Source organism: Mixophyes fleayi, chromosome 5 (genome assembly GCF_038048845.1).
Source record: "Mixophyes fleayi isolate aMixFle1 chromosome 5, aMixFle1.hap1, whole genome shotgun sequence".
Taxonomy (NCBI): domain Eukaryota; kingdom Metazoa; phylum Chordata; class Amphibia; order Anura; family Limnodynastidae; genus Mixophyes; species Mixophyes fleayi.
In genome coordinates this window covers 76,601,786-76,626,097 of record NC_134406.1, presented here as the reverse complement: position 1 = coordinate 76,626,097, position 24,312 = coordinate 76,601,786, and the positions used below count along the sequence as shown (strand labels likewise).

The 24,312-nt window shown below is 39.9% G+C and overlaps 1 protein-coding gene across 1 annotated transcript in view; it reads left to right on the top strand.

The window, feature by feature from the left end:
* The window catches only part of GASK1A (golgi associated kinase 1A), a 35,446-nt gene extending 20,984 nt beyond the window's left edge, over positions 1-14,462 (top strand). The window contains exons 3-5 of the mRNA XM_075212412.1: positions 10,251-10,373; positions 10,768-10,871; positions 11,907-14,462. Coding sequence (XP_075068513.1) covers positions 10,251-10,373; positions 10,768-10,871; positions 11,907-12,111 — 432 coding nt within the window. The 3' untranslated portion in view covers positions 12,112-14,462. The remainder of the gene's footprint in view (positions 1-10,250; positions 10,374-10,767; positions 10,872-11,906) is intronic.
* Positions 14,463-24,312: the final 9,850 nt, after the last annotated feature.

Sequence of the window (24,312 nt, the reverse complement as noted above, 5' to 3'; positions counted from 1 at the left end):
TTTTTTAGGAGCTTGTTTAATACATGCGTGTTTACATTTAATTCACATCAAAATGCACATAACTTCTATATGATCAAATTAAAATAAGTTGATTTTGAACATCTTTTATTGACTATGAGTATGAGGAACTTATTTTCTACACTTCTTGCTAGTCCAGGTGTGCCCTGAAAAGTGTACAGACAGAACAACCTGTAGCCAATTTAGTCATCAGGGGCCTGATTCATTAAGGATCTTAACTTAAGAAACTTCTTATTTCAGTCTCCTGGACAAAACCATGTTACAATGCAAGGGGTGCAAATAGTATTCTGTTTTACACATAAGTTAAATACTGACTGTTTTTTCATGTAGCACACAAATACTTGATAGCTTATTTGTACACTGAAATTTAAAGTTGATATTTGTGTGCTACATGAAAAACAGTCAGGATTTAACTCCTTCTTCCTTGGCCACAGTCCCAAGCTCCTCTCTTGCTGGCGCCATGCTCCTCACTAGTGGAGGACTCTCACGTCACATCCCTACATCTCTTTGGGTATACTGGGTGATGTGGTTTCCAGATCCCGAGAAGCGCTGTGTGCCTCAGTCTCTACACTCACAAGACCCAGCCTTTCTGATCAGATGAGTGCTGGGTCCACGGATTACAGATACAACTAATTTTTCTGTAGATGAGAAAACGTATTCATAAAGAAAATTCTCTTCAAATGTCGCTGTCTGTGACAAAGACTAAAATTTGCTTTACAGATTTACTGAGCTGGTGAATGTCAGAAAACAGGTCATTATCATGCAAATAGCTTTATAGGTCTTTTGCCATTGCTGATGCATATATTAGCATTTATCATGCATAGGTTTGCATATATTCCTTTTACTATGCATAGCAAGTGTTACAGAAACTGTATTTGTGTATGAGGTTTATGTAACAATAGTCTGATGGTTTAAACATCTAATTGACACTTATTTCAGATTTTGGCAGAGATCATCAGTTGAATTCTCCATGAAAAAATCAGTTGGGTTCAAAATATGTCTGTCGCATTCTGGATCCAAATCTGGAAACCTGTTACAGAATGTCTTAATGGAATTTGTAGTTCAGTAACAGCCAGTAACAGCTGGGGGGCTTCAGGTTGCCAAACACTGATTTAGTTGTAGAAAACCAAAGCTACAATATAAATTGATCCAACATGAAACAATATTCTGGAAGGGAAGATACAGATGGCTGCTTGTTTTGCACCAGAGGTATTCTCAGTTCAAGTAGCGGTCAGTGCTGCTTTAATGTTGTGAAAATAGAGAATATTGATCTCTATAAGAAATTTGAAGCCTGTGCACACTGACAATTTCCTTCAAACTTGATGGACCGTGAACACTGCTTGTTGCTTGCAAGGTCCAACAAGTGTCTGGAAAATTATATATGTGTCCTCCTGATATCCCTTGTGCTGTATAGATAAATTATCTATATTTTCACAAACTTCAAGCTGTAGTGACTCAGCTTAATTTGAGCGTAACTTGAGCAGAAAAGTGGAGCCTGTGTGTATTGCCCTCTGGGATTGTTCACACCAGAATTTTGAATCCAATTTCTAGCCTCTCTCTAGCCAATGTAAAAAACGATTCAGCCACACAAAAGTGTTATATGTAATAAAGACAGTCTGCAGGCTTGACTAACCTGTGGCACTCTAGGTGTTGTGAAACTACAAGTTCCAGCATACCCTTCCAGCAATAAGCTGCTATTTATTGGCAAAGCATGCTGGGGCTTGTAGTTTCACAACACCTGGAGTGCCACAGGTTAGCCAAGCCTGGTCAAGGGGGTATATTTACTAAACTGCGGGTTTGAAAAAGTTGGAGGTGTTGCTTTGAGCAACCAATCAGATTCTAGCTGTCATTTTGTAGAATGTACTAAATAAATGATAACTAGAATCTGATTGGTTGCTATAGGCAACATCTCCACTTTATTAAACCCGCAGTTTAGTAAATATACCCCTAGATGTCTCTACTTTTAAGACATGAAGGAGGCTAAACAGAGCAGTATTTTAGGGAAAAAAACTGTTTGGACCTTACATATTTTTCATGGCATCCTCCAATCCATAAAACTGAGTGTAGATTGATTATATGGGGGTATTTTCAAAGACCTTAAAGTGCTCTTGCACACATAAAGATGCATTGCAGGTCTGCAGATTTTGCGGTTTGACTAAAATAAAAAAGTAATCTGATCTGTCAGTGGTAATGTGTGATACAGGAGATATTTTCTCTGTTGTTACCTGCTTATATATTACTTAGATGTTCATATTAGACCATTTCCCCTATGATGCCATTATTCTGAACCTATATAGTACATAACCACCAGCTATGAGTTAGATCATTGTGACAACTACTTGTCAACTAGGGATGTGCACCGGCGACTTTTGAGGTCTCGTGTTTTGTGTTTTGGATCCGGATTTTCGTTATTTTTGAGGTTCGGATTTGTCTCGCAAAACACTTGACGAAAGGTCTCGGTTCGGATTTAAGGTATTGGATTCGGATTTTTTTTGAAAAAAACATAAAAAGTTTAAAAATCAAGTTTTTGGGCTTATTTTCACTCCTAGGCTATTATTAACCTCAATAACATTCAATAACAAGCATTTCCACTAATTTACAGTGTATTCTGAACACCTCACAATATAGTTATTAGTCCAAAACGTTGCAACAAGGTATCTTTCTGGACTGCGTAGAGGAGTGGGTCACCACAATATATATTAAAAACCCTGAACTTTTATGATTCGCACCAATAAATGTACCTGGACTGCGTAGAGGAGTGGGTCACCACAATATATATTAAAAACCCTGAACTTTTATGATTCGCACCAATAAATGTATCTGGACTGCGTAGAGGAGTGGGCACTGGGCACCACAATAAAATATATAAAAAACCTTCAACAGATCTGCATTACACTACACATACGGCTGCTCCTCCATCCTCTCCATCATATACATGTTGGAGTTTTAGCGTGTGACAACCTCTTGTTTTTGATAATGTCAGTGCATTTGGAATATTTTTCAATTTGCCCCACACCACTGAATGTACTTTATCTATGATACGCAATACGCATCTATCTATCTTGACTGCGTAGTGTGGTGGCCCCGGTACACAATTTGGTACCGAGGCCACAATATAATTTAAAAACCCTCCACGTGTCGGAATTCCACCAAACAAGTATCTGGACTGCATAGTGGGGTGGCCCCGGTACCCAATTTGATACCGGGGCCACAATACCTCCTCCAAACATGCTCCAGACAATTCGTCATTGACAGACCCCAGACAGACAGGGTCGTAGTGTTATTGTTTGACTTTGTAAACCCAAAAAAATGTCCCTGTTGCACATAGTCGTGCAATGAAGACTGACTTTTTCATTTAAAGGCACGATCTTTAAAGTGTAGTGTTTGTAAGTCTAAGTCATATTATACTTTTGGTAAAATTGGTTTTTTTTGTTCCTCTTTATGGTAATTAATTAGTAATAGAATTAAAGTAGGAAATAGAATTAAATAGAATTAAAGTAGGAAATAGAGTGGTATAGAGTTGTAGTGTGGTATAGATAGAGTGGTCCACACAATATAATAATAAAACCCTCAACTGGTCTGAATTCCACCAAACAAGTATCTTGACTGCGTAGTGTGGTGGCCCCGGTACACAATTTGGTACCGAGGCCACAATATAATTTAAAAACCCTCCACGTGTCGGAATTCCACCAAACAAGTATCTGGACTGCATAGTGGGGTGGCCCCGGTACCCAATTTGATACCGGGGCCACAATACCTCCTCCAAACATGCTCCAGACAATTCGTCATTGACAGACCCCAGACAGACAGGGTCGTAGTGTTATTGTTTGACTTTGTAAACCCAAAAAAATGTCCCTGTTGCACTTGCACATAGTCGTGCAATGAAGACTGACTTTTTCATTTAAAGGCACGATCTTTAAAGTGTCAGAAAGAGAGAGAAGACACAGGAGAGGAGAGTTGTAGCTGGGGACCTGGGGTGGAAGCTCCCAGGCTCCCCCAGCATTGCCTGGAAGTCTGAGCGTGGTGACTGAGCCAGGGCAAGGAATGTGTGCCCTGGATGAGGGGGAGAACTCCATGCCACTATAGTGAACCCAAGAGAGAGGGGGACACTGCACATGGAAGAGGCCCTGGAGTGAGGGCTGCTACAAGAGGCATGGTAGCTGTAGTGTCAGATCCTGAGGCTGAGAGTACACAGAGTGACGTGTCAGAGCACAGGAGACATTATCCCCGCAGAGGAGGGATGAGCTGCAGTTGAGAGGTCTGCTGTTGAAATAGGACATGCACACTTTAACACACAAATCATTTCAGCGACAGGGCCTACCAAACAACTTTGACTGAAATGATTGGTTTGTTTGGGCCCCCACACCAAAAAAGCTATTCATCTCTCCCTGTACAGACTAAACAGGCTCTACTGAGGCAAGATGTCGTCCTCATCCTCAACCTCTGATTCCTCTCCCCCTACAGTGTGTACTTCCTCCTCATCACACATTATCAATTCGTCCCCGCTGGACTCCACAACCACAGGTCCCTCTGTAGTATCTGGAGGGCAGTGCTGTACTTCATTGAGGAATTGATTATTCATTTTTATAAACATCATTTTTTCAACGTTGTGAGGAAGCAACCTCCTTCGCCGCTCACTGACCAGGTTCCCCGCTGCACTAAAAACTCTTTCCGAGTACACACTGGAGGGGGGACAACTCAGGTAAAATAGAGCCAGTTTGTACAGGGGCTTCCAAACTGCCTTTTTTTCCTGCCAGTAACAATATGGACTGTCTGACATGTCTACTTGGATGGTGTCAGCAAAGTAATCATCCACAATTTTTTCTATTGTCACAGCATCCAATGCAGCGAGAGTAGACATGTCTGCAATGGTTGGCAGGTCCTTCAGTCCGGACCAGATGTTATCAGCATCCCCGCCAGTGCCTCTTTTGGGAAAACTGAGCTTTTTCCTCGCAGCCATAGATGTGGAAGAAAATGAGGGTGGAGCTGTTGGCATGTCACGGTCCTCTTCAGAGGACAATCTCCTGACCAGCAGGTCTTTGCACCGCTGTAGACTTGTGTCCGCCGGAAACAGAGACACAACATACGCTTTAAACCGAGGATCGAGCACGGTGGCCAGAATGTATTCCTCTGACTTTAAAAGAGTGACCACCCTCGGATCCTGGCAAAGCGTACGAAGGGCTACATCCACAAGAGCTACATGCTTGCTGTAATCGCAATGGCTTACCAGCTCCTCCCTCACTTTCTCCAGCTGCTTCTGCAACAGCCTGATCAGGGGAATGACCTGACTCAAGCTGGCAGTGTCGGAACTGACTTCTCGTGTGGCAAGTTCAAATGGCTGCAGAACCTTGCACAACACGGAAATCAGTCTCCACTGCGCTTGACTCAGGCGCATCCCCACTCCTTTGCCTATGTCGTAGGTGGCTGTGTAGGCCTGAATGGCCTTTTGCTGCTCCTCCATCCTCTGCAGCATATAGAGGGTGGAGTTCCAGCGCGTCACAACCTCTTGTTTGAGGTGATGGCAGGGCAGGTTCAAGCTTTTTTGATGTGCCTCTAGTCTGCGGTAGGCACTGGCTGAATGCCGAAAGTGTCCAGCAATTTTGCGGGCCACCGCAAGCATCTCCTGCACACCCCTGTCACTCTTGAGGTAATGCTGCACCACCAAATTAATGGTGTGGGCAAAACATGGGACGTGCTGGAAATTGCCCATATTTAATGCCCGCACAATGTTACTGGCATTGTCTGACACCACAAATCCCCATGAGAGTCTAAGTGGGGTAAGCCACTGGGAGATAATTTCCCTCATTTTCTCTAATATGTTGTCAGCGTTGTGCCTCTTATTAAAGCCTGTAATGCACAATGTTGCCTGCCTTTGCATGAGCAGCCATTTTGTAGATGCTGCTACTGATGCAGCTGTTGCTGTTGCTGCGGAAGGGGATGCATCAACCCAGTGGGCTGTCACAGTCATATAGTCCTTCGTTTGCCCAGAACCACTTGTCCACATGTCCGTGGTTAAGTGGACAGTGGGTACAACCGCATTTTTAAGAGCACTGAGGACACTTGATCGTACTTCTCTGTACATTTTTGGTATCGCCTGCCTAGTGAAGTGGAATCTCGAGGGGATTTGGTACCGGGGACACAATACCTCCATCAACCCTCTAAATCCCACTCCACTGATGGCGGACACCGGGCGCACGTCTAACACCAACATTGCAGTTACAGCCGCAGTTATACGCTTTGCAATAGGGTGACTACTATCGTATTTGGTGGTCATGGCAAACGACTGTTGGACGGTCAATTGTTTGGTGAAAGACTTAGCGGTCTTACGACTTCCCCTCTGGGAAGATGACCGACTAACAGCAGCAACAGCAGCAGTGGCAGTAGTAGGCGTACCGCTGCAGGATTCCTCGGATGAATCCCGTATTGAGGAGGACTCAGTCTGGCTGCTGACTTGGGCTGCAGGACTGAATCTGATGGAGATTGTGGAGGAAGTTGACGAGGAGGGTGTTGCTGGTGTGTATCCAACTGGACCACGGGATTTAGGTGTCCCTGTACCGATGAGGGTCCTAGCCCCAGTTCCTGAACTAACCACTGAACTATGAAGGTTATTCAGGTGACGTATAAGGGAGGATGTTCCTAGGTGGGCAAGATCCTTACCCCTGCTTATTTGAGCTTTACATAAGCTACATATTGCCATACATTGGTTGTCTGGATTTGGATAAAAATAACTCCAGACCGAAGAGGTGCATTTTTTGGTCTTCTGACCAGGCATGACGATGGGCTTTTTCATCCCATGGACATCAGCTGTTTCCCCCCCTGGTGCCTCATTTACAATAACCACATCACCATCCTCATCATCAAGTTCCTCCACAGCGCCAGCTACATCATCAATAGCCTCCTCCCGAGCCACCTCTTCCCGTACAGTGATGGGAAGGTCAGGCTTGACAACCACCAACACGCTTGGACTCGCCTTGGGGATTTGTGATAATTTCTCTTTAGAAGGCAGAGTTGTTTGCTGTTTTGTTGCTGACAGCATAACTCTCTTCAATTTTTTGTAGGGGGGGGGAGGAGGAGGAGGGCTAAGATCCGTGGGTGAAGCTGAACCACTAGTCATGAACACGGGCCAGGGCCTAAGCCGTTCCTTGCCACTCCGTGTCGTAAATGGCATATTGGCAACTTTACGTTTCTCCTCAGATGATTTTAAGTTTCTCTTTTTGCTACTTTTTCTTAACTTGGGCTTTTTGGATTTTACATGCCCGGTACTACGAGATTGGGCATCGGGCTTGGAAGACGACGTTGATGGCATTTCATCGTCTATGTCATGACTAGTGGCAGCAGCTTCAGCATTAGGAGGAAGTGGGTCTTGATCTTTCCCTACTTTATCCTCCAAATTTTTGGTCTCCATTATATGTAGCACAAGATACTGCAGAATGTGTGAACTTGGTAATATTGCAGTACCAATGGACTTATACTGCTGGATTGGTTTTGCAAATTTGGTTATAATTATTATATATTTTTTTTTTTTTTAATTTTTTATTTTTTTTTACTTTTTTCTTATTTTTAAAAAACTTGGGAATAGTGGGGAAATAACTATGCCCTTAGAAGCACAGAGCACAGGACACAGCACCACTGGACTGAACAGGACACGGCACAGGACCCAGCAGCACTACGGAACTCAGCAGGACAGAGCACAGGACACAGCACCACTGGACTGATACTGCAGAATGTGTGAACTTGGTAATATTGCAGTACCAATGGACTTATAATGCTGGATTGGTTTTGCAAATTTGGTTATAATTATTATATATTTTTTTTTTTTAAAATTTTTTATTATTTTTTACTTTTTTTTTATTTTTTAAAAACTTGGGAATAATGGGGAAAAAACTATGCCCTTAGAAGCACAGAGCACAGGACACAGCACCACTGGACTGAACAGGACACGGCACAGGATCCAGCAGCACTACGGAACTCAGCAGGACAGAGCACAGGACACAGCACCACTGGACTGATACTGCAGAATGTGTGAACTTGGTAATATTGCAGTACCAATGGACTTATAATGCTGGATTGGTTTTGCAAATTTGGTTATAATTATTATATATTTTTTTTTTTTTAAATTTTTTATTATTTTTTACTTTTTTTTTATTTTTTAAAAACTTGGGAATAATGGGGAAAAAACTATGCCCTTAGAAGCACAGAGCACAGGACACAGCACCACTGGACTGAACAGGACACGGCACAGGATCCAGCAGCACTACGGAACTCAGCAGGACAGAGCACAGGACACAGCACCACTGGACTGATACTGCAGAATGTGTAAACTTTGTAATATTGCAGTACCACTGGACTTTTACTGCTGAATGTGTGAACTTGGTAATATTGCAGTACCAATGGGCTTATACTGCAGGATTGGTTGTGAAAATTTTGTGGTAATTAAAAAATATTAAAGTAGTTTTTGGTATTTTTTAAAAAAACTTTTTTTTCTTTTTTTAAACACAGGGGAATATTGGGGAAATAACTATGCCCTTAGAAGCACAGAGCACAGGACACAGCACCACTGGACTGAACAGGACACAGCACAGGACCCAGCAGCACCACTGACCTCAGAAGGACAGAGCACAGCACACAGCACCACTGGACTGATACTGCAGAACACAGCACAGCACAGCACAGCACAGCACTAAACAGCACAGCACAGCACAGCACTAAACAGCACAGAACTAAACAGCACAGAACTAAACAGCACAGAACTAAACAGCACAGAACTAAACAGCACAGAACTAAACAGCACAGAGGACCACCTAACACACCCTCCCTCTACCCTGATCAATGCCCGAGTGAAGATGGCGGCGACTAGCGGGGAATTTATAGGATCCGAGTATCGCGAGATCCGACAACGGGATTATGAGTCAGAGCCTCAGTTTCACTTTTGAATTTGGCGCCAATACCCGGATCTGTCTCGGATCCGACTCGGATCCGCAACGTTCGGGTGGGCTCGGATTTCAAAAATCCGAGTGCGCTCATCCCTATTGTCAACAAGAACTTTATTTGTAGAACGTTTGTAAATATTATAATAAACCCCTATTTATAACTTCAGCTATATTAAGTGGCCACCTTATTAGGTACGCTATGCCCTTTCTATTTAATTTACCGATTAGAGATATTGTAGGGTTTAGGTAATAGAAGAGAGGGACCTATGCCTTCATGGAGAGTATAGTGTATTAAGTGGTAAACCTCTTTAATCAGTGACAGCATCGTATGTTTAAAGCATGTAGGTAAGTACCAACGGATTGTTTATTTGTTTGTGCAATTATGAGGCAGAAACAGCAAAGAAAATGTGGTTACCTGTGTGTCACGAGAGAATTTTCAAGCACGACAGTGTCACAGGTGTATTGAAAAAAGGAACACTGCCCAAACAACATAACCAGCCAGCAAACCACTGATAAATGGTGACTGTCATTCGCCTAACACCCGAGTTCAACAGTGCTGCTGGAACAGAAATATCAAAACGCAGAATTCATTGTTCATTATTAAAAGAAGGGTTTTGGCAACTGATGACCCCACTGAGTTCCACTCTGTCATTAAAAACAAAAAGTTGCAGTTGCATAATGGTAGATTGGAAAAACATCTTCTGGTCTGATGAATTTCTGTCCTATGATGGAAAGACCATTATATGACAACAGCTGGTGTTGCAGGCTGGTGGTGCTTGAATACCTCTGATACCTGATCATGTAGCAGCAATCCATTCATGGCAGCAATGTATGAATGGACATTTTCAGTAATACGTCATACTACAAGGTATGGTAATTCTTTGCATGGTTCCAAGAGCATTAGATTGAATTCATGTTGAATGCAGTGGTGTCCCCAGTTACAACATTTAAATCCAATTGATGATATATGGAATAAAATGAACTGATCTATATGGAGAGACGCCAACACATATTTTGCAACAATCATTGTACACATTAGAATTGGCGTGGAGCAGCAGTCCTCTGGCGTAGATTTCATACCATGTTGAGTCCACAGCCCTGTGGATTCAGGATGATCTGATTACAATTAGGGAGCAAATTGCTACTCACTACTAGGTGGATGTAACTAGTAAACTGGCTGCTTACTGAATAGATGACTAATATATGGAGTTTTACTATAAATGTTTACAGATCAGTTCCACTGAAAAGAAGGTAGAGACCCCTCTTCTAATATGGTTACATTGTAATGTGGTCATTACACAGGTTCAGGATCGACTAGACAGATACTGCTGTGGATTTAATCCGGACCCCACAGAGCCCTGTGTGGAAGAACTGCTGCATGACAAATGTCGCAACCCCAAGGAACTTGTCTTAGTGCACATTCTGGTAGGTATTTTCAAGCACACTTCTTTTCTGGCCTACACCTGCAGTGCAGATAAAGTACATTTTATTGATGGGCTTGATGTGTTGAAGATGCTGCCTCAGTCTGCAGCCATGTTTCTGTGGATGACAATCCCATATCTAAAGTCACTGACTTGAATCAATATATACATATGATCAGCAATGTAAGTTTACCTGTTTACACATCACAAATTTTAAAAATTAGACAACAGTGCAGAATGTTTGTTGTTATCACTTTGTCTTTGCTTATGATGTATACAGCACACACTGGAAGTCATCAACTTTATATCATAGTTTTCAAATAACTTTTTTTATGTACTGAAAATGTCACTTATTAAGAGTCTTGAATGCAAATCTCATTCTTGCTTTGTCTTTACAGGTACGCTATAGTGACCCTTCTCACTTAGTTTACATTGACAATGCTGGGAGGCCAAACCACCCTGACAACAGTCTAAACTTTAGGCTTTTGCAAGGGATCGATGGGTAAGAGGGAGAATTAGTTTTTCACTTTACATCAGTCGTAATGATGAAACAAGATGATAGTACTATATTTTATAATGTTAGGAACGGCATGTGCTAAGAAGCTGGCATTTTCATGACTTACTTTCATCAGGCATTAGACCAAGGTCTGAATTATTTACATTTACTTAGTTCATACAAATAGGAGTAGCCTTTGAGACCATAGGTCTACAGAGGTGGGGGAGGAAGAATAGGGGGCTAGGGAATGTGGCACATCATGTTAATCAATATGTGCGCACCAGTCACCTGGCCAAGGCGATTGGGTCACAGGTACAGCTACTAACAACTGTAAAAGACTTAATAATAGTAATAATATTAATAATAATTTGTAATTTGGTTTGAATTTAATTAAAATTAGATATAATTTTTTCAAAATGAATTTCACCGCAATTTGGAAATGTTGCGCTGTAATTTAGCTAAATCACGGTGGAGCACGAGAATGTCAGGTGCTTAATAATTAATTTACTGCACATACAGTCACAGTGACAGCATAACTTCTATGAAGATGTCACTGGGTAAAATGTGTGAAGAAGTGACATAAGGCTGATCAACAGTAGACAAACCAGACATGGGGAAGTCAAGACATACAGAGTAGACAACAGGTAACTCCAAACTTTGAGGAACCATAGAAAGCAAATAAGAGCAAGGAGACAAGCAGGGAAAGGTAATCTGTTATTGCAAACAGAAGACAATTGTTATTAATGATGTGTTTAAAATATACATATGTATATGTGTAGGTGTATTATTAATAAGTATTATATATATATATATATATATATATATATATATATATATATATATATATATATATATATACACACACACACATATATATATATATATAATGTTATAAGGACAATAGTATATTGTATTCTTCTAAAACAATAAACAAACTGGCAGAAGTGGGTAGGTTGGACCCTCTTAGTATATATTATGTTAGTATACAGGATTATATGTTTGTCCCACAACCATTGACATATTATTATTGTGCTCTTTTAGGTTTCCTGGATCAGCAGTTCAAGTGCTGAAGTCGGGATGTTTACAGGAGATGCTACTAAAGTCATTGCAAATGGACCACATATTTTGGGAGAACCAAGGAGGCTTCCAAGGGGTGAAAACGTTAGTTGAAACCATAGTCCGGAGAGCACAGATCCTTGTGGAGTACATAGAAAAGCACAATTTAACCCTTACCTCTCTTTCGTAACTTTCTCTTAACCCGCACAAATTGGAATTTGTAGTGTCCTATTAACTGTGAACATTGTCTAGCAGTTAGGTCCAGACAAGTGGATATATCTTCATAAGGTATCATCTTCAAGATTGGTGATTTGTTTAAACTGCTTTTACAATATGTACTGTATAACAAATTTGGCACTGTGAGTGCCAGACGCTGGCAAATCTTTGTCTATAAATTGTATGCAACTGCGTTTTCCATCTGTCTTGATATCAAATGAGAAGGGATCCAAAGTGTGCATTTCTCAAGTTTATGTGCTGCACAAAACAAATATTTGGAGTTATTATTATGTTGTTGTTTTTTAACAATTGTATTTTTTTCCATTTATATACAGTTGCAAATGAACTGGCTTTGTGGACAAGATGATTTTAAGTATTCATCTGTAAACTGGTATTTATAGATGAACATCACCTAAGTAAGACCACTTTGGTTAAAGTTTTTAATAAAGATAAAATTTAATCTAAAAATGAATAAATATTTGTTTTACAAATAGTCACAAAAGTATTTTATTCTGTGTAACATCCCTCAGAAGAAAGAGCGAACATGTTGGGGTACTTTTAAATGCTAGGACAGTGTCAAAATAGCGAAGGTAAAGTAATTGTCTAAGAATTTGGTAGAATATTTTGGGTAACATACTTGGTTTTGCAGGTGTTGCATTGCCGCCAACAATGCAACAACTGCCTCTCCTTTATATTCTTTTTCTTTAATTACATTTTTTGCTATCATTCATTTTTGCTAACGCATTTTTATGTCTTTTTTTTTATCTAGATCATGATTTACTTGACTTTTGATATTTGACTGAAGGTTGGAAAATATTTTTGGAACAGTTTTGTCATTAAGTATTTATATTTGGATTGACAAGCAATATATAGATTTTTTCTTTTTAGAACTGCAACAACTGGTGAGAAACGAGGGACTACATTTTGAAGTTGTAAAGATTATCCCAAATGTAGGTATTGACATTGGGTCTTTTCAGATGAGTGGGATTAACGCCAGACACTGGATCAGGGATTTGCTTTGAGAAAACAGAGTTAGTGGCCTGATTAAACTTCGAAAGCAATGTGAACGCACCTTGCATTTAAAAAAAAAATGGACATAACTTGCACGCATGTATTCAGTCATCTTCATCAGTCGATACTTACACCTGCCCTGTAGCAAAAAACACGTATCTAAGAGACGCCCAGAGCTTTAATCAGACAAATGAGCGTGCACTCGAACTCATCATGCCCTTACTGTACATTGCCAACCAGCGTCTGCCCCTTCTCGTCCCCGTTCCACTCTACAAGTTGTAGGCTGTCTTTGCGTTAGGACAAAAAATTGGATGTAATTGTGTTCACTGATGTAAAATCAGTTTCTGAGCATGCGTAGGGCAATTTCACGCACAATACCGCACACAATGGAACTTACGTCCAAAGATGAATTAGGCCCTAGATTTCCATTACAAGCAGCATCTTGATTACATATTTGCCCCCTAAGCAAAGTATTCTTGATTAGGCAGAGATACTGAAGGATCCATCACACAGTTTAAGCAGTCTCGCCTCTCACAACAACCTCTTTTGTTTTGGATGTTTGGATGGCGGTTTTTCAATCCGAAGCTTAGTAAATCCGTTGGTTTGTATGGTCATCATTGTTAAAATTGGGATGGCGATCTGTAGTGTGTTTTTAAAAAATGTTCACACTGGACTTTTAATGGCCTTTAGTAAATCTTGCTTTTTAAAACGGCCAAAAACTGGCAGTTTCATCAAACCGCCCTTTAGTAAATCTAGCTTTTAGTGTTTGAAGATAATATCACTATGTGTATGGGGAAATCAAACAATCATGAATCCACATACTCAATATATCATCAACATCAACATTTATTTTATACAGCGCCAGCAAATTCCGTAGCGCTTTACAATTGGGAACAAACATAAGACAATATTGGGTAATACATACAGACAGAGGTAAGAGGGCCCTGCTCGCAAGCTTACAATCTATGGGATATATTGAGTTTATCAAATATTAATCATACTGTGCATGTACAAACTATGCAATGGAAAGATCTTTCTGAAAATATATTTTTATTTAAATTGATCGAAACTGATAACATGTAAAGAAGGAACCGCTGTCAGTTAGAATAACTTGACACATGCAATGTATATACTGCACAGTTCTCGGCCTTGGTTTATACTGCATTTGCTAAACTAATTCAAATAATCAATGAACTAATGCAGTCATATTCTTATATGACCAGTTTTGAACAGGGGTGATTCTTCAGAAAGGGAGAATAACAACTTATAGGCAATGATCTTTGTGTTTAATAACTAAATGCTACTTTAAATATATTATTATGCTCTTCAAAACTGTGTTTATCTGTTCTAATGTTAACATAAACAATCTATGCTTATGGAAGAATTAGGCATTAGCAGTTACTGCAATTTTGTAAATTTAAAATATTATGGTTTTATATTTTTAAAGGACAAACAATTGACCATTAAATTAAGTATGTATAAAAAAATATCAATACCAATACTGGCCAGGAGAACCGTGTCCTGCCAATATATATCCTGGGAAAGTTCCTCAAGATCCAGGAGCTTGACTACGAAGGAATCCCTGTGCCTGAAATAATCCTAGGTAGCCCCAGTGTTACTAGCCTGTCTGCAAGTCCAAATAAACTAGATTATGCAGCCATTGAAGGGCTAAACAGTCTAAAATTGATATGCAACACCTGAGCTCTAAAGCACAGGTAGGGATTGTTGTGTGGGTTGAGCTTGGGGTAGAACCAACAGTGAAGCAGTGAAAAACGTAACTGCTATTGCAATTGTGATGCCAATTCTCAATAGGAAAGATTTAGCGCGCTCCCTAATACTCCTTGTCCCGCTCATAAACTGCAAACTCAACCAGAGCACAGAAGCACAGATATATTAAAATAATGAGCTAGCAGCTAGACCAGCTTTTCCCCTACCGAACAACAACACAAGCATTTGGTATGTAGGAGGTTGTGACTTCCTTCACTTTGGCCCAGCACCCTACCCATTTATTCATAGGTGTTTTTAATGAGAGTAGCTTTCAGCTAGGGTATTACCATTATTTGCTATGACCTATAGGCAGTTGGAGCAGGGAAAGGTATGTACCCTGATGTAGAAATTAATGGTTGTGTAGGTATCATTGAATTCATGGGAATTCACAGTTAGATCATAATGTGCACTAAAACCACATGTTTATTTTAGATATTATATTATATTTTATTGCAGTATTACCTAATACACAAATGATTCTTATTGTAATTAGTATGTCTAGCATGTGCTCCCGCATATGTGTCATGTAAGTTAAGGTGTAGAATTATCTCCAGAGGAACCAGGATTTAGCACACAGAGTAACAGTAGCAGGTTTTGGTAAAATAAGTCTCCCCTGGTTCCCCCTAAGTCCCTGTGGTATTACCTATAACAGCTGGAGATAGGACACCTGCAAAAGAGATGCTGATACCCGTTTGCCACCCTCTTTTATAGATTCAGGCTGGGCCAGCAATGCCTGTTAAGATTTAGTAGATAGCTACCTACTCTCCCGGAATGTCCGGGAGACTCCAGAATTTCTGGGAGTCCTCACGGACTCCCAGTAGTGTAGGAACCTCCTGGTTCCTGGCCAGTTTCTTAGTTAACTGGTGGGAGTGTGGCTTAGTGACGCAAATCACGCTTCCTGCTTGACCTCGCCCCAAATAATAACTAGCAAGATCTCTGCTCACGGAAGGGAGATCTCAAAAGTTGGCATGTATGATTTAGTATGGTGTCAGAGATTGCAGAAGTTCCAGCTAGTGCTTGTGACATCTCACTTATGTCAAAGTCTACAAATACTGAAGGAACAGAAAGACAGCTATCAGTAGACTTTTATTTTTTTTTAACTACTTCATTTCAACTCCTGAAACTTTCCTGCCACCAGGGGGAGGCTAGCCACTATCTACCTTTAATTCACTGCCTTGCATGTGTGAAACTTATTACAAACTTAGTACCCGGATGTAAGCAGGAAAAGACGCACACATTTAAAAGCCTGTGTCAAGAGGCTACCAGCTCTACAACACTAGCATATGCATCAGGAGTAACAAGTGTGTAATGTACACTTATGCACCACCATAGCATAGAGAAAACATAGGGGTAGCGTAAAAAAATGCAAAAGTTCCATTTGTCATATAAAAAATAAATAAATACAAACTAAATTAAATACATGCATCTGTTGTGTTCCCCTTTAAAAATTAAATGGAAATCTTCATTCCTTTGGAAGGTCAAATGGAAATATCATTTAAGTGAAGCGAATAGATGGACGCAACTTAATATGATATAGCAGTCAAACTAATGACTTAAGTACAGTCAGTGGTAGGGGTCAAGAATCAATCAGTCAAAGAGTCTAACTAGTGCTGCTGATCATCATGATGATGACGGCATCTTGTTGCACCGGCTATCCTTGACCTAAACAAGGTATGACTCCTGGTGTATATCTATCTGTATCCGGGTCTACCTCAGTCCCAAATATGTGAACACACCCTTACTGTGCTCCGACTACATTCGCCCACCCCTTGTTTTGGCTAGAGCACTTCTTCAGTAGTAATGAGTTGGAAGTAAGATCGGAGAAAATCTGCATATGAACATATGTATACGCATTTTTAGAGGGCACCATGCAAATGCGTATTTTACTCAAATAAAGTACACGGTCAACACTACATGAGAGGTTCTTTTCTCTCTATTTTGGAACAATGTGCTTAAACTACTAATTATAGTATATATTATTATTTAAAATGATACATCTTTCCTAAAACTGTCATTCTCATTCTCACTAAACCAGTCTGTGTGTATGGCATCACTGAGCAGCAGCGATTATTCCCCTATTTTCTGTAACTACCTGAATAAGTGTATTCTAGAGCAAATATTCCACACCTGTATTGTACACTATAGGGCTTTTAGCCTTGCATATTTCTATAGTTTTCATTTACACTAATCACTGACCATACGCAGTAGCTGAAACCATGCCTGAAGCTTTGTGTACAACCCATATCACTGCTTCCATTGGCATCAATGCCCTGCACATCACCATCATGTGGGTTACATATCAAAAACTAACAAAAGTTGCTCCTAATGAAACACAAAGCAATCTGAGTTACTGTAACATTATCTTGGCCAAAAAAAGAACCTGTTGAACAGTTAAATATTGCTGATAGTACATTATTAACAGTTGTTATTAATAAACATTTGTTAAGAGGAGAGGGTGTGGGAATAAAATTTAAAGGAGCACTCATTTTTTCCTATTCATAATGCCCATGGTGTAGTGAAAATACCTGATACGAGATTTATTGCACCTGATTAACATCCCTTTTTATTTTATAATTACCAGTTTAATATTTTTCTATTTAATTGCTAAGAAACAAATCAATTTCCTGATCATAAACTGCCCTATCAATGAGGCTGATGACTTTGGGACTTGTCACACAGCCATTGAGCAAATGCTGGAATATTATCACCTTAACGGAAGTGCAGAACCCCACTCCTCCCAGGATTTCACAGCCTCCCACAAATGGGATTTAGATCCAGCAGTAAGTTTTATTGTTTTAGATTTGTGGATATTATTTCACAATTGAATTGAGAACCACCGCTCTTGCTGTGCCGTATTTCTTCGATTCTAAGACGTCATCGATTGTAAAACGCACACTAAGAATGAATCCTATGAATAAAATAAAACACTAACGATCTCCCCGATATGATGATCCCTGTAGTCTCAAAGTTCTCCACTGAGTTTCATGTTACAGGTGCCCACCATAATGAGTCCAAAGGGAAACAAGAAGAAATTCACAAAGGTTCCTCTTTTATTATTTCCATTTACAGGCAGCAACAGGCGTTTTAGTTTGAAACAAAGAGAGATCTTGCTTAGTAGATGCCAATCAGATTGCAGTAAGGGATCAAATTGAGCGAAATAATAGTATTGTTATTATTAGCTTTAATTTATAAATCGCCACAAAGGGTCTGCAGCACTGTACATGACATATACAGAAAACAGTGACCCATGACACAACATGATACATAAAGAACAACAAAGTATGAAGAGCAAAAATATATAAATATATACACACACAGGTAACATGGTAATGCAAATCAAATTAGTTCTTGGAGAATGAGTGAAAGTGATGGTAGAAATCAGTGAGAAATAGGCCGAAGCTTAAGAAAATAGGGCTAGGGAAGCAGGCGAAGAGGTTCAGAGGGTGATGGAATACGAGAAGGAGCACACAAGGAAAGAGGGCCCTGCTCCTGAGAGCTTACATCCTAAAGGAAAGGGGGAGACACAAATAGGGCAGTACTGACTGAGAGAGAGTGCCGGGACAACAGAGTTTTGGAGGAGGACTGATAGACTTGAATAAAGAAATGAGTCTTAAGGGCATGCTTGAAGCCTTTGAAAGTAGATGCTAACCTGATGGAATCATTCACAGCTGGGGAGCAGCTCGGGCAAAGTCCTGGAGCGGGAGTGAGAAGAGGAGATCAGTGAAGTTTAAATTTAATTCTGTAGACCATGGGGAGCCAATGTAGTTGGAGGGAGACAGCAGAGATAGAGCGGTGGGAGAGAAAAATGAGGCGGGCAGCACCAATGAGGATAGACTTAAGAGAGTCAAGGGGAGAATCAGGTAGGCCAGAGAGAAGGAGGTTACAGTAGTCAAGGCCAGAGATCACAAGCGAGTGAACAAAGGTTTTCGTGGCTTCCTTGGTGAGAAAGGGGCGTATCTTGGATATATTCCGAAGATGGAAGTAGCAGGATTTTGAGAGGGACAGAATGTGAGGTTTGAAGGAAAGGGAGGACTCAAGGATGACCCCAAGGCATCAAACTTGAGGGTAGTGTTATTAACAGAAATAGGAAGGGGGGAGAGTCCTGGAATGGGGGAAGACGATAAGTTCAGTCTTGAAAATATTGAATTTAAGGAAGTGTTGGAAAATCCAAGATGAGATGGCCGAGAGACAGCAGGAGACACGAAACAAGGGAAGGGGAGAGGTCAGGGGATGAAAGATAAATTTGGGTATCATCAGCATAGAAGTAGTACTGGAGGCCAAAGGAGTGGATGAGAACACCAAGGGAGGAGTTCTAGAGGGAGAAAAGTAATATAGCTCAACTATAATGAAATAACAGTGGCTCCACACTTGCAAAGAGTGCCACTGTATTCAGCAATGTAATACCGAGGGCGGGGTGGAGCGACAACTGTCAAACTTTTGCCTGCTATTCTAAGACATACCCGCGATTCTAAGACACATCCAGGTTTTAGAGATGTTTATATGGGGAAAAAGGTGCGTCTTAGAATCAAAGCAATACGGTATTTCTTGATAACGTCATTGAAAATGTTAAAGACACAAACCCACTTATGTTATAAAAATAAAGACATTATGGATATTGTGCAAAGCTATTTCATAACTGCCTACTCTCATGGAATGTCTGGGATTCTCCTTGAATATTAGGAGACTTCATGGACCCCTGTTTGTGTAAAACACCCTTTTACTAGGTTTTATTGACTGGTTAGTGCCTCCACTTGAATCTATACTACACTTAGGGTAAATATGTGAGATATAAGTACAGGGGTTATCCAGGAAACCCCTCCCTATAGTTCCCTGGTAATATTTAATCTGATAGATTCACGCAGACAACCAAAAAATTTGTGTTTGTGATTACAGCAATGGAAAGTATTGATTGCACTATAACAACTGTATCATACAATACATCCCAGAAATGAATACATTAAATTTGTAATCTATATAATTTAACTAATCTTCTGGATCATTTATTACTCCCTAAATCACTCATTTATAACCAGTCAACCCTACACTTACCCATGACAAATATGATTGTTACGGTACTAATAATTCTTCTTTATAAACTGTTACTTTAATACTTTTACACTGTGTATGAAATCACTGGTCTCCCACTATAAAATATATATATCTCTCTATCACCCTTGAATGGCCGATAATACATGTATTGACAGTTAAGGTGTTTAACCGTTGCATCAGCGGTGCATTTTTATAATTTAATCACGCTGACCAATTTGTCTTAAATAAATGGAAAAACTACAGTAAAAGAAGGGGGTTTCCATTTTTAATATTGTTGCCACATTAGATAGCCTTTTGTCGAATCCATCTCAAAATAAATTATAAACCATATAATATAAACCTTAATTTGTTTCTTTAAAATTGCAACATGTCTGCGGAAAGATGTACACACTCCGTACACTATTGGAGGAATTCAATTGACAGTGTTACTCGTAAGAATAAGGCGGCCCACGCACTATATTAATTTTAACGCAGATTTCAGCTATTACTTACGGTAATAATGCGCGCTATTACTGTAGTAACGGTAATAGTGCGTGGGCTGCGTTATTCTCACAAGTAACGCTGTCAATTGAAATTCCCCCTATATATTTATGTGTTCATTAAAAATATTATTATTACAATTTAACTTTCTCTTAAGTAAAATCTTAGTCTGATTATCTCTAAATCCAATTTTTTTTTATTAAAAGGGAAACTACTGTACTTCAGTTATTTAAACACCTGTAGGCAAATTACACACACTGGGCCTGATTTTGAATGTACGTAAAATGAATGCAATGCGCGGTTTTTTTTTTTGTTTTTTTTTAAATACACCTAAATCCCACGTAAATTGGGGATACGCACGTCCGTGTTCAGCTACAAGCAGACATACACAACACACTGCAGGATATGAACAATACATATGTGGAATCATGGTGCTAGTAGGTCTGCTTGCTAAGGTTAACATCAGTTGAGATGCCATTGTTTCTCTTCTCTTTCCCATAATTCCTTAATTTCCTCCCATATCTCTCCTGTCAGTTTTATTGTGGTGTCATAATCCTCTCACAAAACAAGAGATTAAGGTGTGGCCTGGTAGCAGTGAATTTGCGCGACATCATTGAGAGAGTGGTAAGTTCTGTAAAGGATAAAAAAGATGTCAGAGGAGGTGAATGGAAGGAGAAACAATTCCCTTAGTTTGCTCATAGCTTATTGATGCCTCTATTGACACATCTGGGCATCTCAAGTAAGAACTATAGCCACCAATGGTCCCAGGGTAACTAGGAAGAGTCCCTGCTGCTCTTGGTGCTGGATCTGGTGGTGTAGAGAGGGGGCCATGCTCTTTTTCCCTTCTTTCAAAGGTAAACAGCAACTGCTGACAAACACATGCACAGATCTTTGCCACCTCATGTACTCCTACCACTGTAGCTCTCTATAGTTCCAAGCCCACTGAATCACCTCAGTATGAAATTAATACATGTAAATATTCCAGCCCTAATTGAGTCATTTGTTACACTTTTGCAGTATGTAGACAATATTAGTATACAAAACAGGAATACAATAAAAACAATGACTTGTCAACTGAGCAGAGCGCAGTCCCTGCAGGGTCCTATTTCAAATCTGGGCCTGAGCGCAGACTCTGGTTACCATGATTTAAAATGACCATAAATCATTGTAGCCAGCCCAGACTGGCTAGTTCATGGCCAGGCTACAGATATTATAAATAAGAACTATGAACACTGGTTATACTAATGATGCACCACTGTTAATTTGAAATGAGTAAATAATAAATAAGTCATTTATTTCTGTAACTCATTTTCCAATTTTGTTTTCACACATTACATTTTCTTTAAACTATATATTCAATGCAGCACCTTGCGCCCTCTTGTGGTAAAAATTGGAAACTACAAAAATCTACTGCAATGAGTGTTTAATATCCAAAAACTACTCTATAGTTATAAGGGAAACATTTCCTTTCTTCCCATTTTTAAAATGTAGTATCATGCAGACAAAAGAGGCAGAAATAAAAATAAGGTGTTAATAACTCTATAGATAGAGAACCTCTGGTGAGATGCATGCTGTGTGTACTTTAGTACTGTCAATAAGATGTCATATTTTACTCATCTCAGCTTTACTGACAGGCAAAAACATAAATTTTTAATTACTTTCAGTAAATTTACAGACAGTTGGGAAACGAGATAATGTGACTCGCAGACAGTTAAATATCTCTATTCTCCTGGTACAAAGTCTCATTTATTGCCATTACATTTCCTGTGGGATGTAAAATTACTGCAGGGGTAATTTACTTATATTATATTTAGGTGCAATATTAGCACTGAAGCACAGTTAATAATTTTAAAACATAGCTTTTTTTCCGTTTACTGCACTACAGTGACACAGTGGTTAGCATTGCTTCCTCACAGTGCGGGGTTATGAGTTTATTTCTCCCCAGGACTCTCTGTGGAGTTTGTGTGGGTTTCCTCTGGGTACTCTGGCTTTCTTCCACACTCCAAAGTTAATTGGCTTCTTACTAAATGGATGGAAGTGTTTTTGTGTGTAGGGAATTTAGATTGTAAGCTGTAATGGGGCAGGGACGGATGCAAATGATTACATATCCTCTATACAGTGCTGCATATTATGATTGGCCTAATATATATGATAATAAACAGTGCAAGTTATACAATAAAAGGAGTTATCATATTGGTTGATATGCTTTTGTGCAAATATTGCACCTAAATTCAATGTAATTAATTGAGCTCTACCGTTTCTAATTTACATCCCACATGGATCCTTGAATAAGAGAATATGTTTTTCTATCTGGCAGATGCTCCTCTGTGTGTCCATGGACAAGTTCAGCATTGCAGCCTTCATCCTTATCTGTCTTGAATACTTCACTCAGTCCATACTTTATTTTTGTTTCAGTGATCAAAAGGAAGAATTACCCAAGCACTGTTATATTCTGTACAATGTCACTTTTATAGGGCGTAATAAGAAACACAAGTTTCCATAGACTAGGGTCTGATCACCTTTTTTCTATCAATCTTCTTCTCCTGTATGTTTCGAATTGGTCAGACTGAACAAGCTGTAGTCAGTCAGATCTTCAGAATCCTCACAGCAGCATAATTCATTTCAGTGTGTGAGTCTTTTCCAGTTAACTGAATGGGGATTTAAGGTATTTACAATAATGTCTTCTCCAACATATATTAAATTGTACCGGTTCTAATGCTAACCACAAGTAATGACGTCAATAATATTAACAGAGTCATGGTTCAGGAGTCACAGTACCTGGTTCCCATGACAACAGATGACAGAACAGAATGCTTCTACTGTCTGTGGAATGGTGTTACACGGTTTATGGAATGCAGTGTCACAGTCTAGCAAATGGTTTAATAAATGTGAATGTATGCACTTTACACAAGTGTGTAAGACAGCGACAAACAAGGATCTAACTCTTTGAGCTAGCCTGAACATTTTTATGTAAAGAGGACATCTAATAGCACTAGCAATGGATACAGTGAGTTTATAAAGGCCATTATTTATAATAACACATACGCTATTTTATTATTCAAATAAATCCAGGGACTGGGATGAAAGATATTTAGCAACGTTATTTTTCTACATCCAGAATTTATGATTATACTTGCCAGACAGATAATTGGTGATACATTGGTTATATTTCATGCCGATTCTGATCAACCTGTGATCGGTATGTTGTGAATACTGCACGTCCTAGTGGGTTCATGGAAATCACCTGGTCAGTTTGTTGCAACCAAAACGAAGTTTATTCCATAAATGGCAATACAGATAGAAGATATATAATCATCAGTTCCTAGTCACCAATCCACAAACACACTCAATACAGTCAAAACACAGGTTATATCCCATTCAATATTCCCATATTGGTGGAGCTAATGGTGGGCGGACTAGGGGCAGTAGCCAGGTTATGATAGGTGGGTCAGTGATGAGGCATAACCATGATGCTCCCCATGGTGATTGGGGACTGTAGACAAGGGCGCAGAGAGGGGGGGGGGGGGCGGCGGGTACAAATTACCCAGGCCCGGACCTGCCTGGGTGGCTCGGGGCCCACTTGAGTTCTATAGTGAAAAAAATATATATATTTTTAAAAGTACTTTTTTTTTTGCGACACACGTGAGTACAGGGGGGATTGCTAGCGGCTAATTCCCCTTCAGCTAAGGTACCTTCAGACGCCATTGTGACAGATCACCAGGTCATGTAACTGCAGCGGTCACATGGTGCTCAATGTGGGCGGGCTGCTGGATATCTTCCTGTGCTGTGCATTGGAGAATAAGGTAAGAAGTAGGGGTGCTGGAGAGGGGGCATGTGATTGTAAGCTTGCAAGCAGGGTTCTCTTACC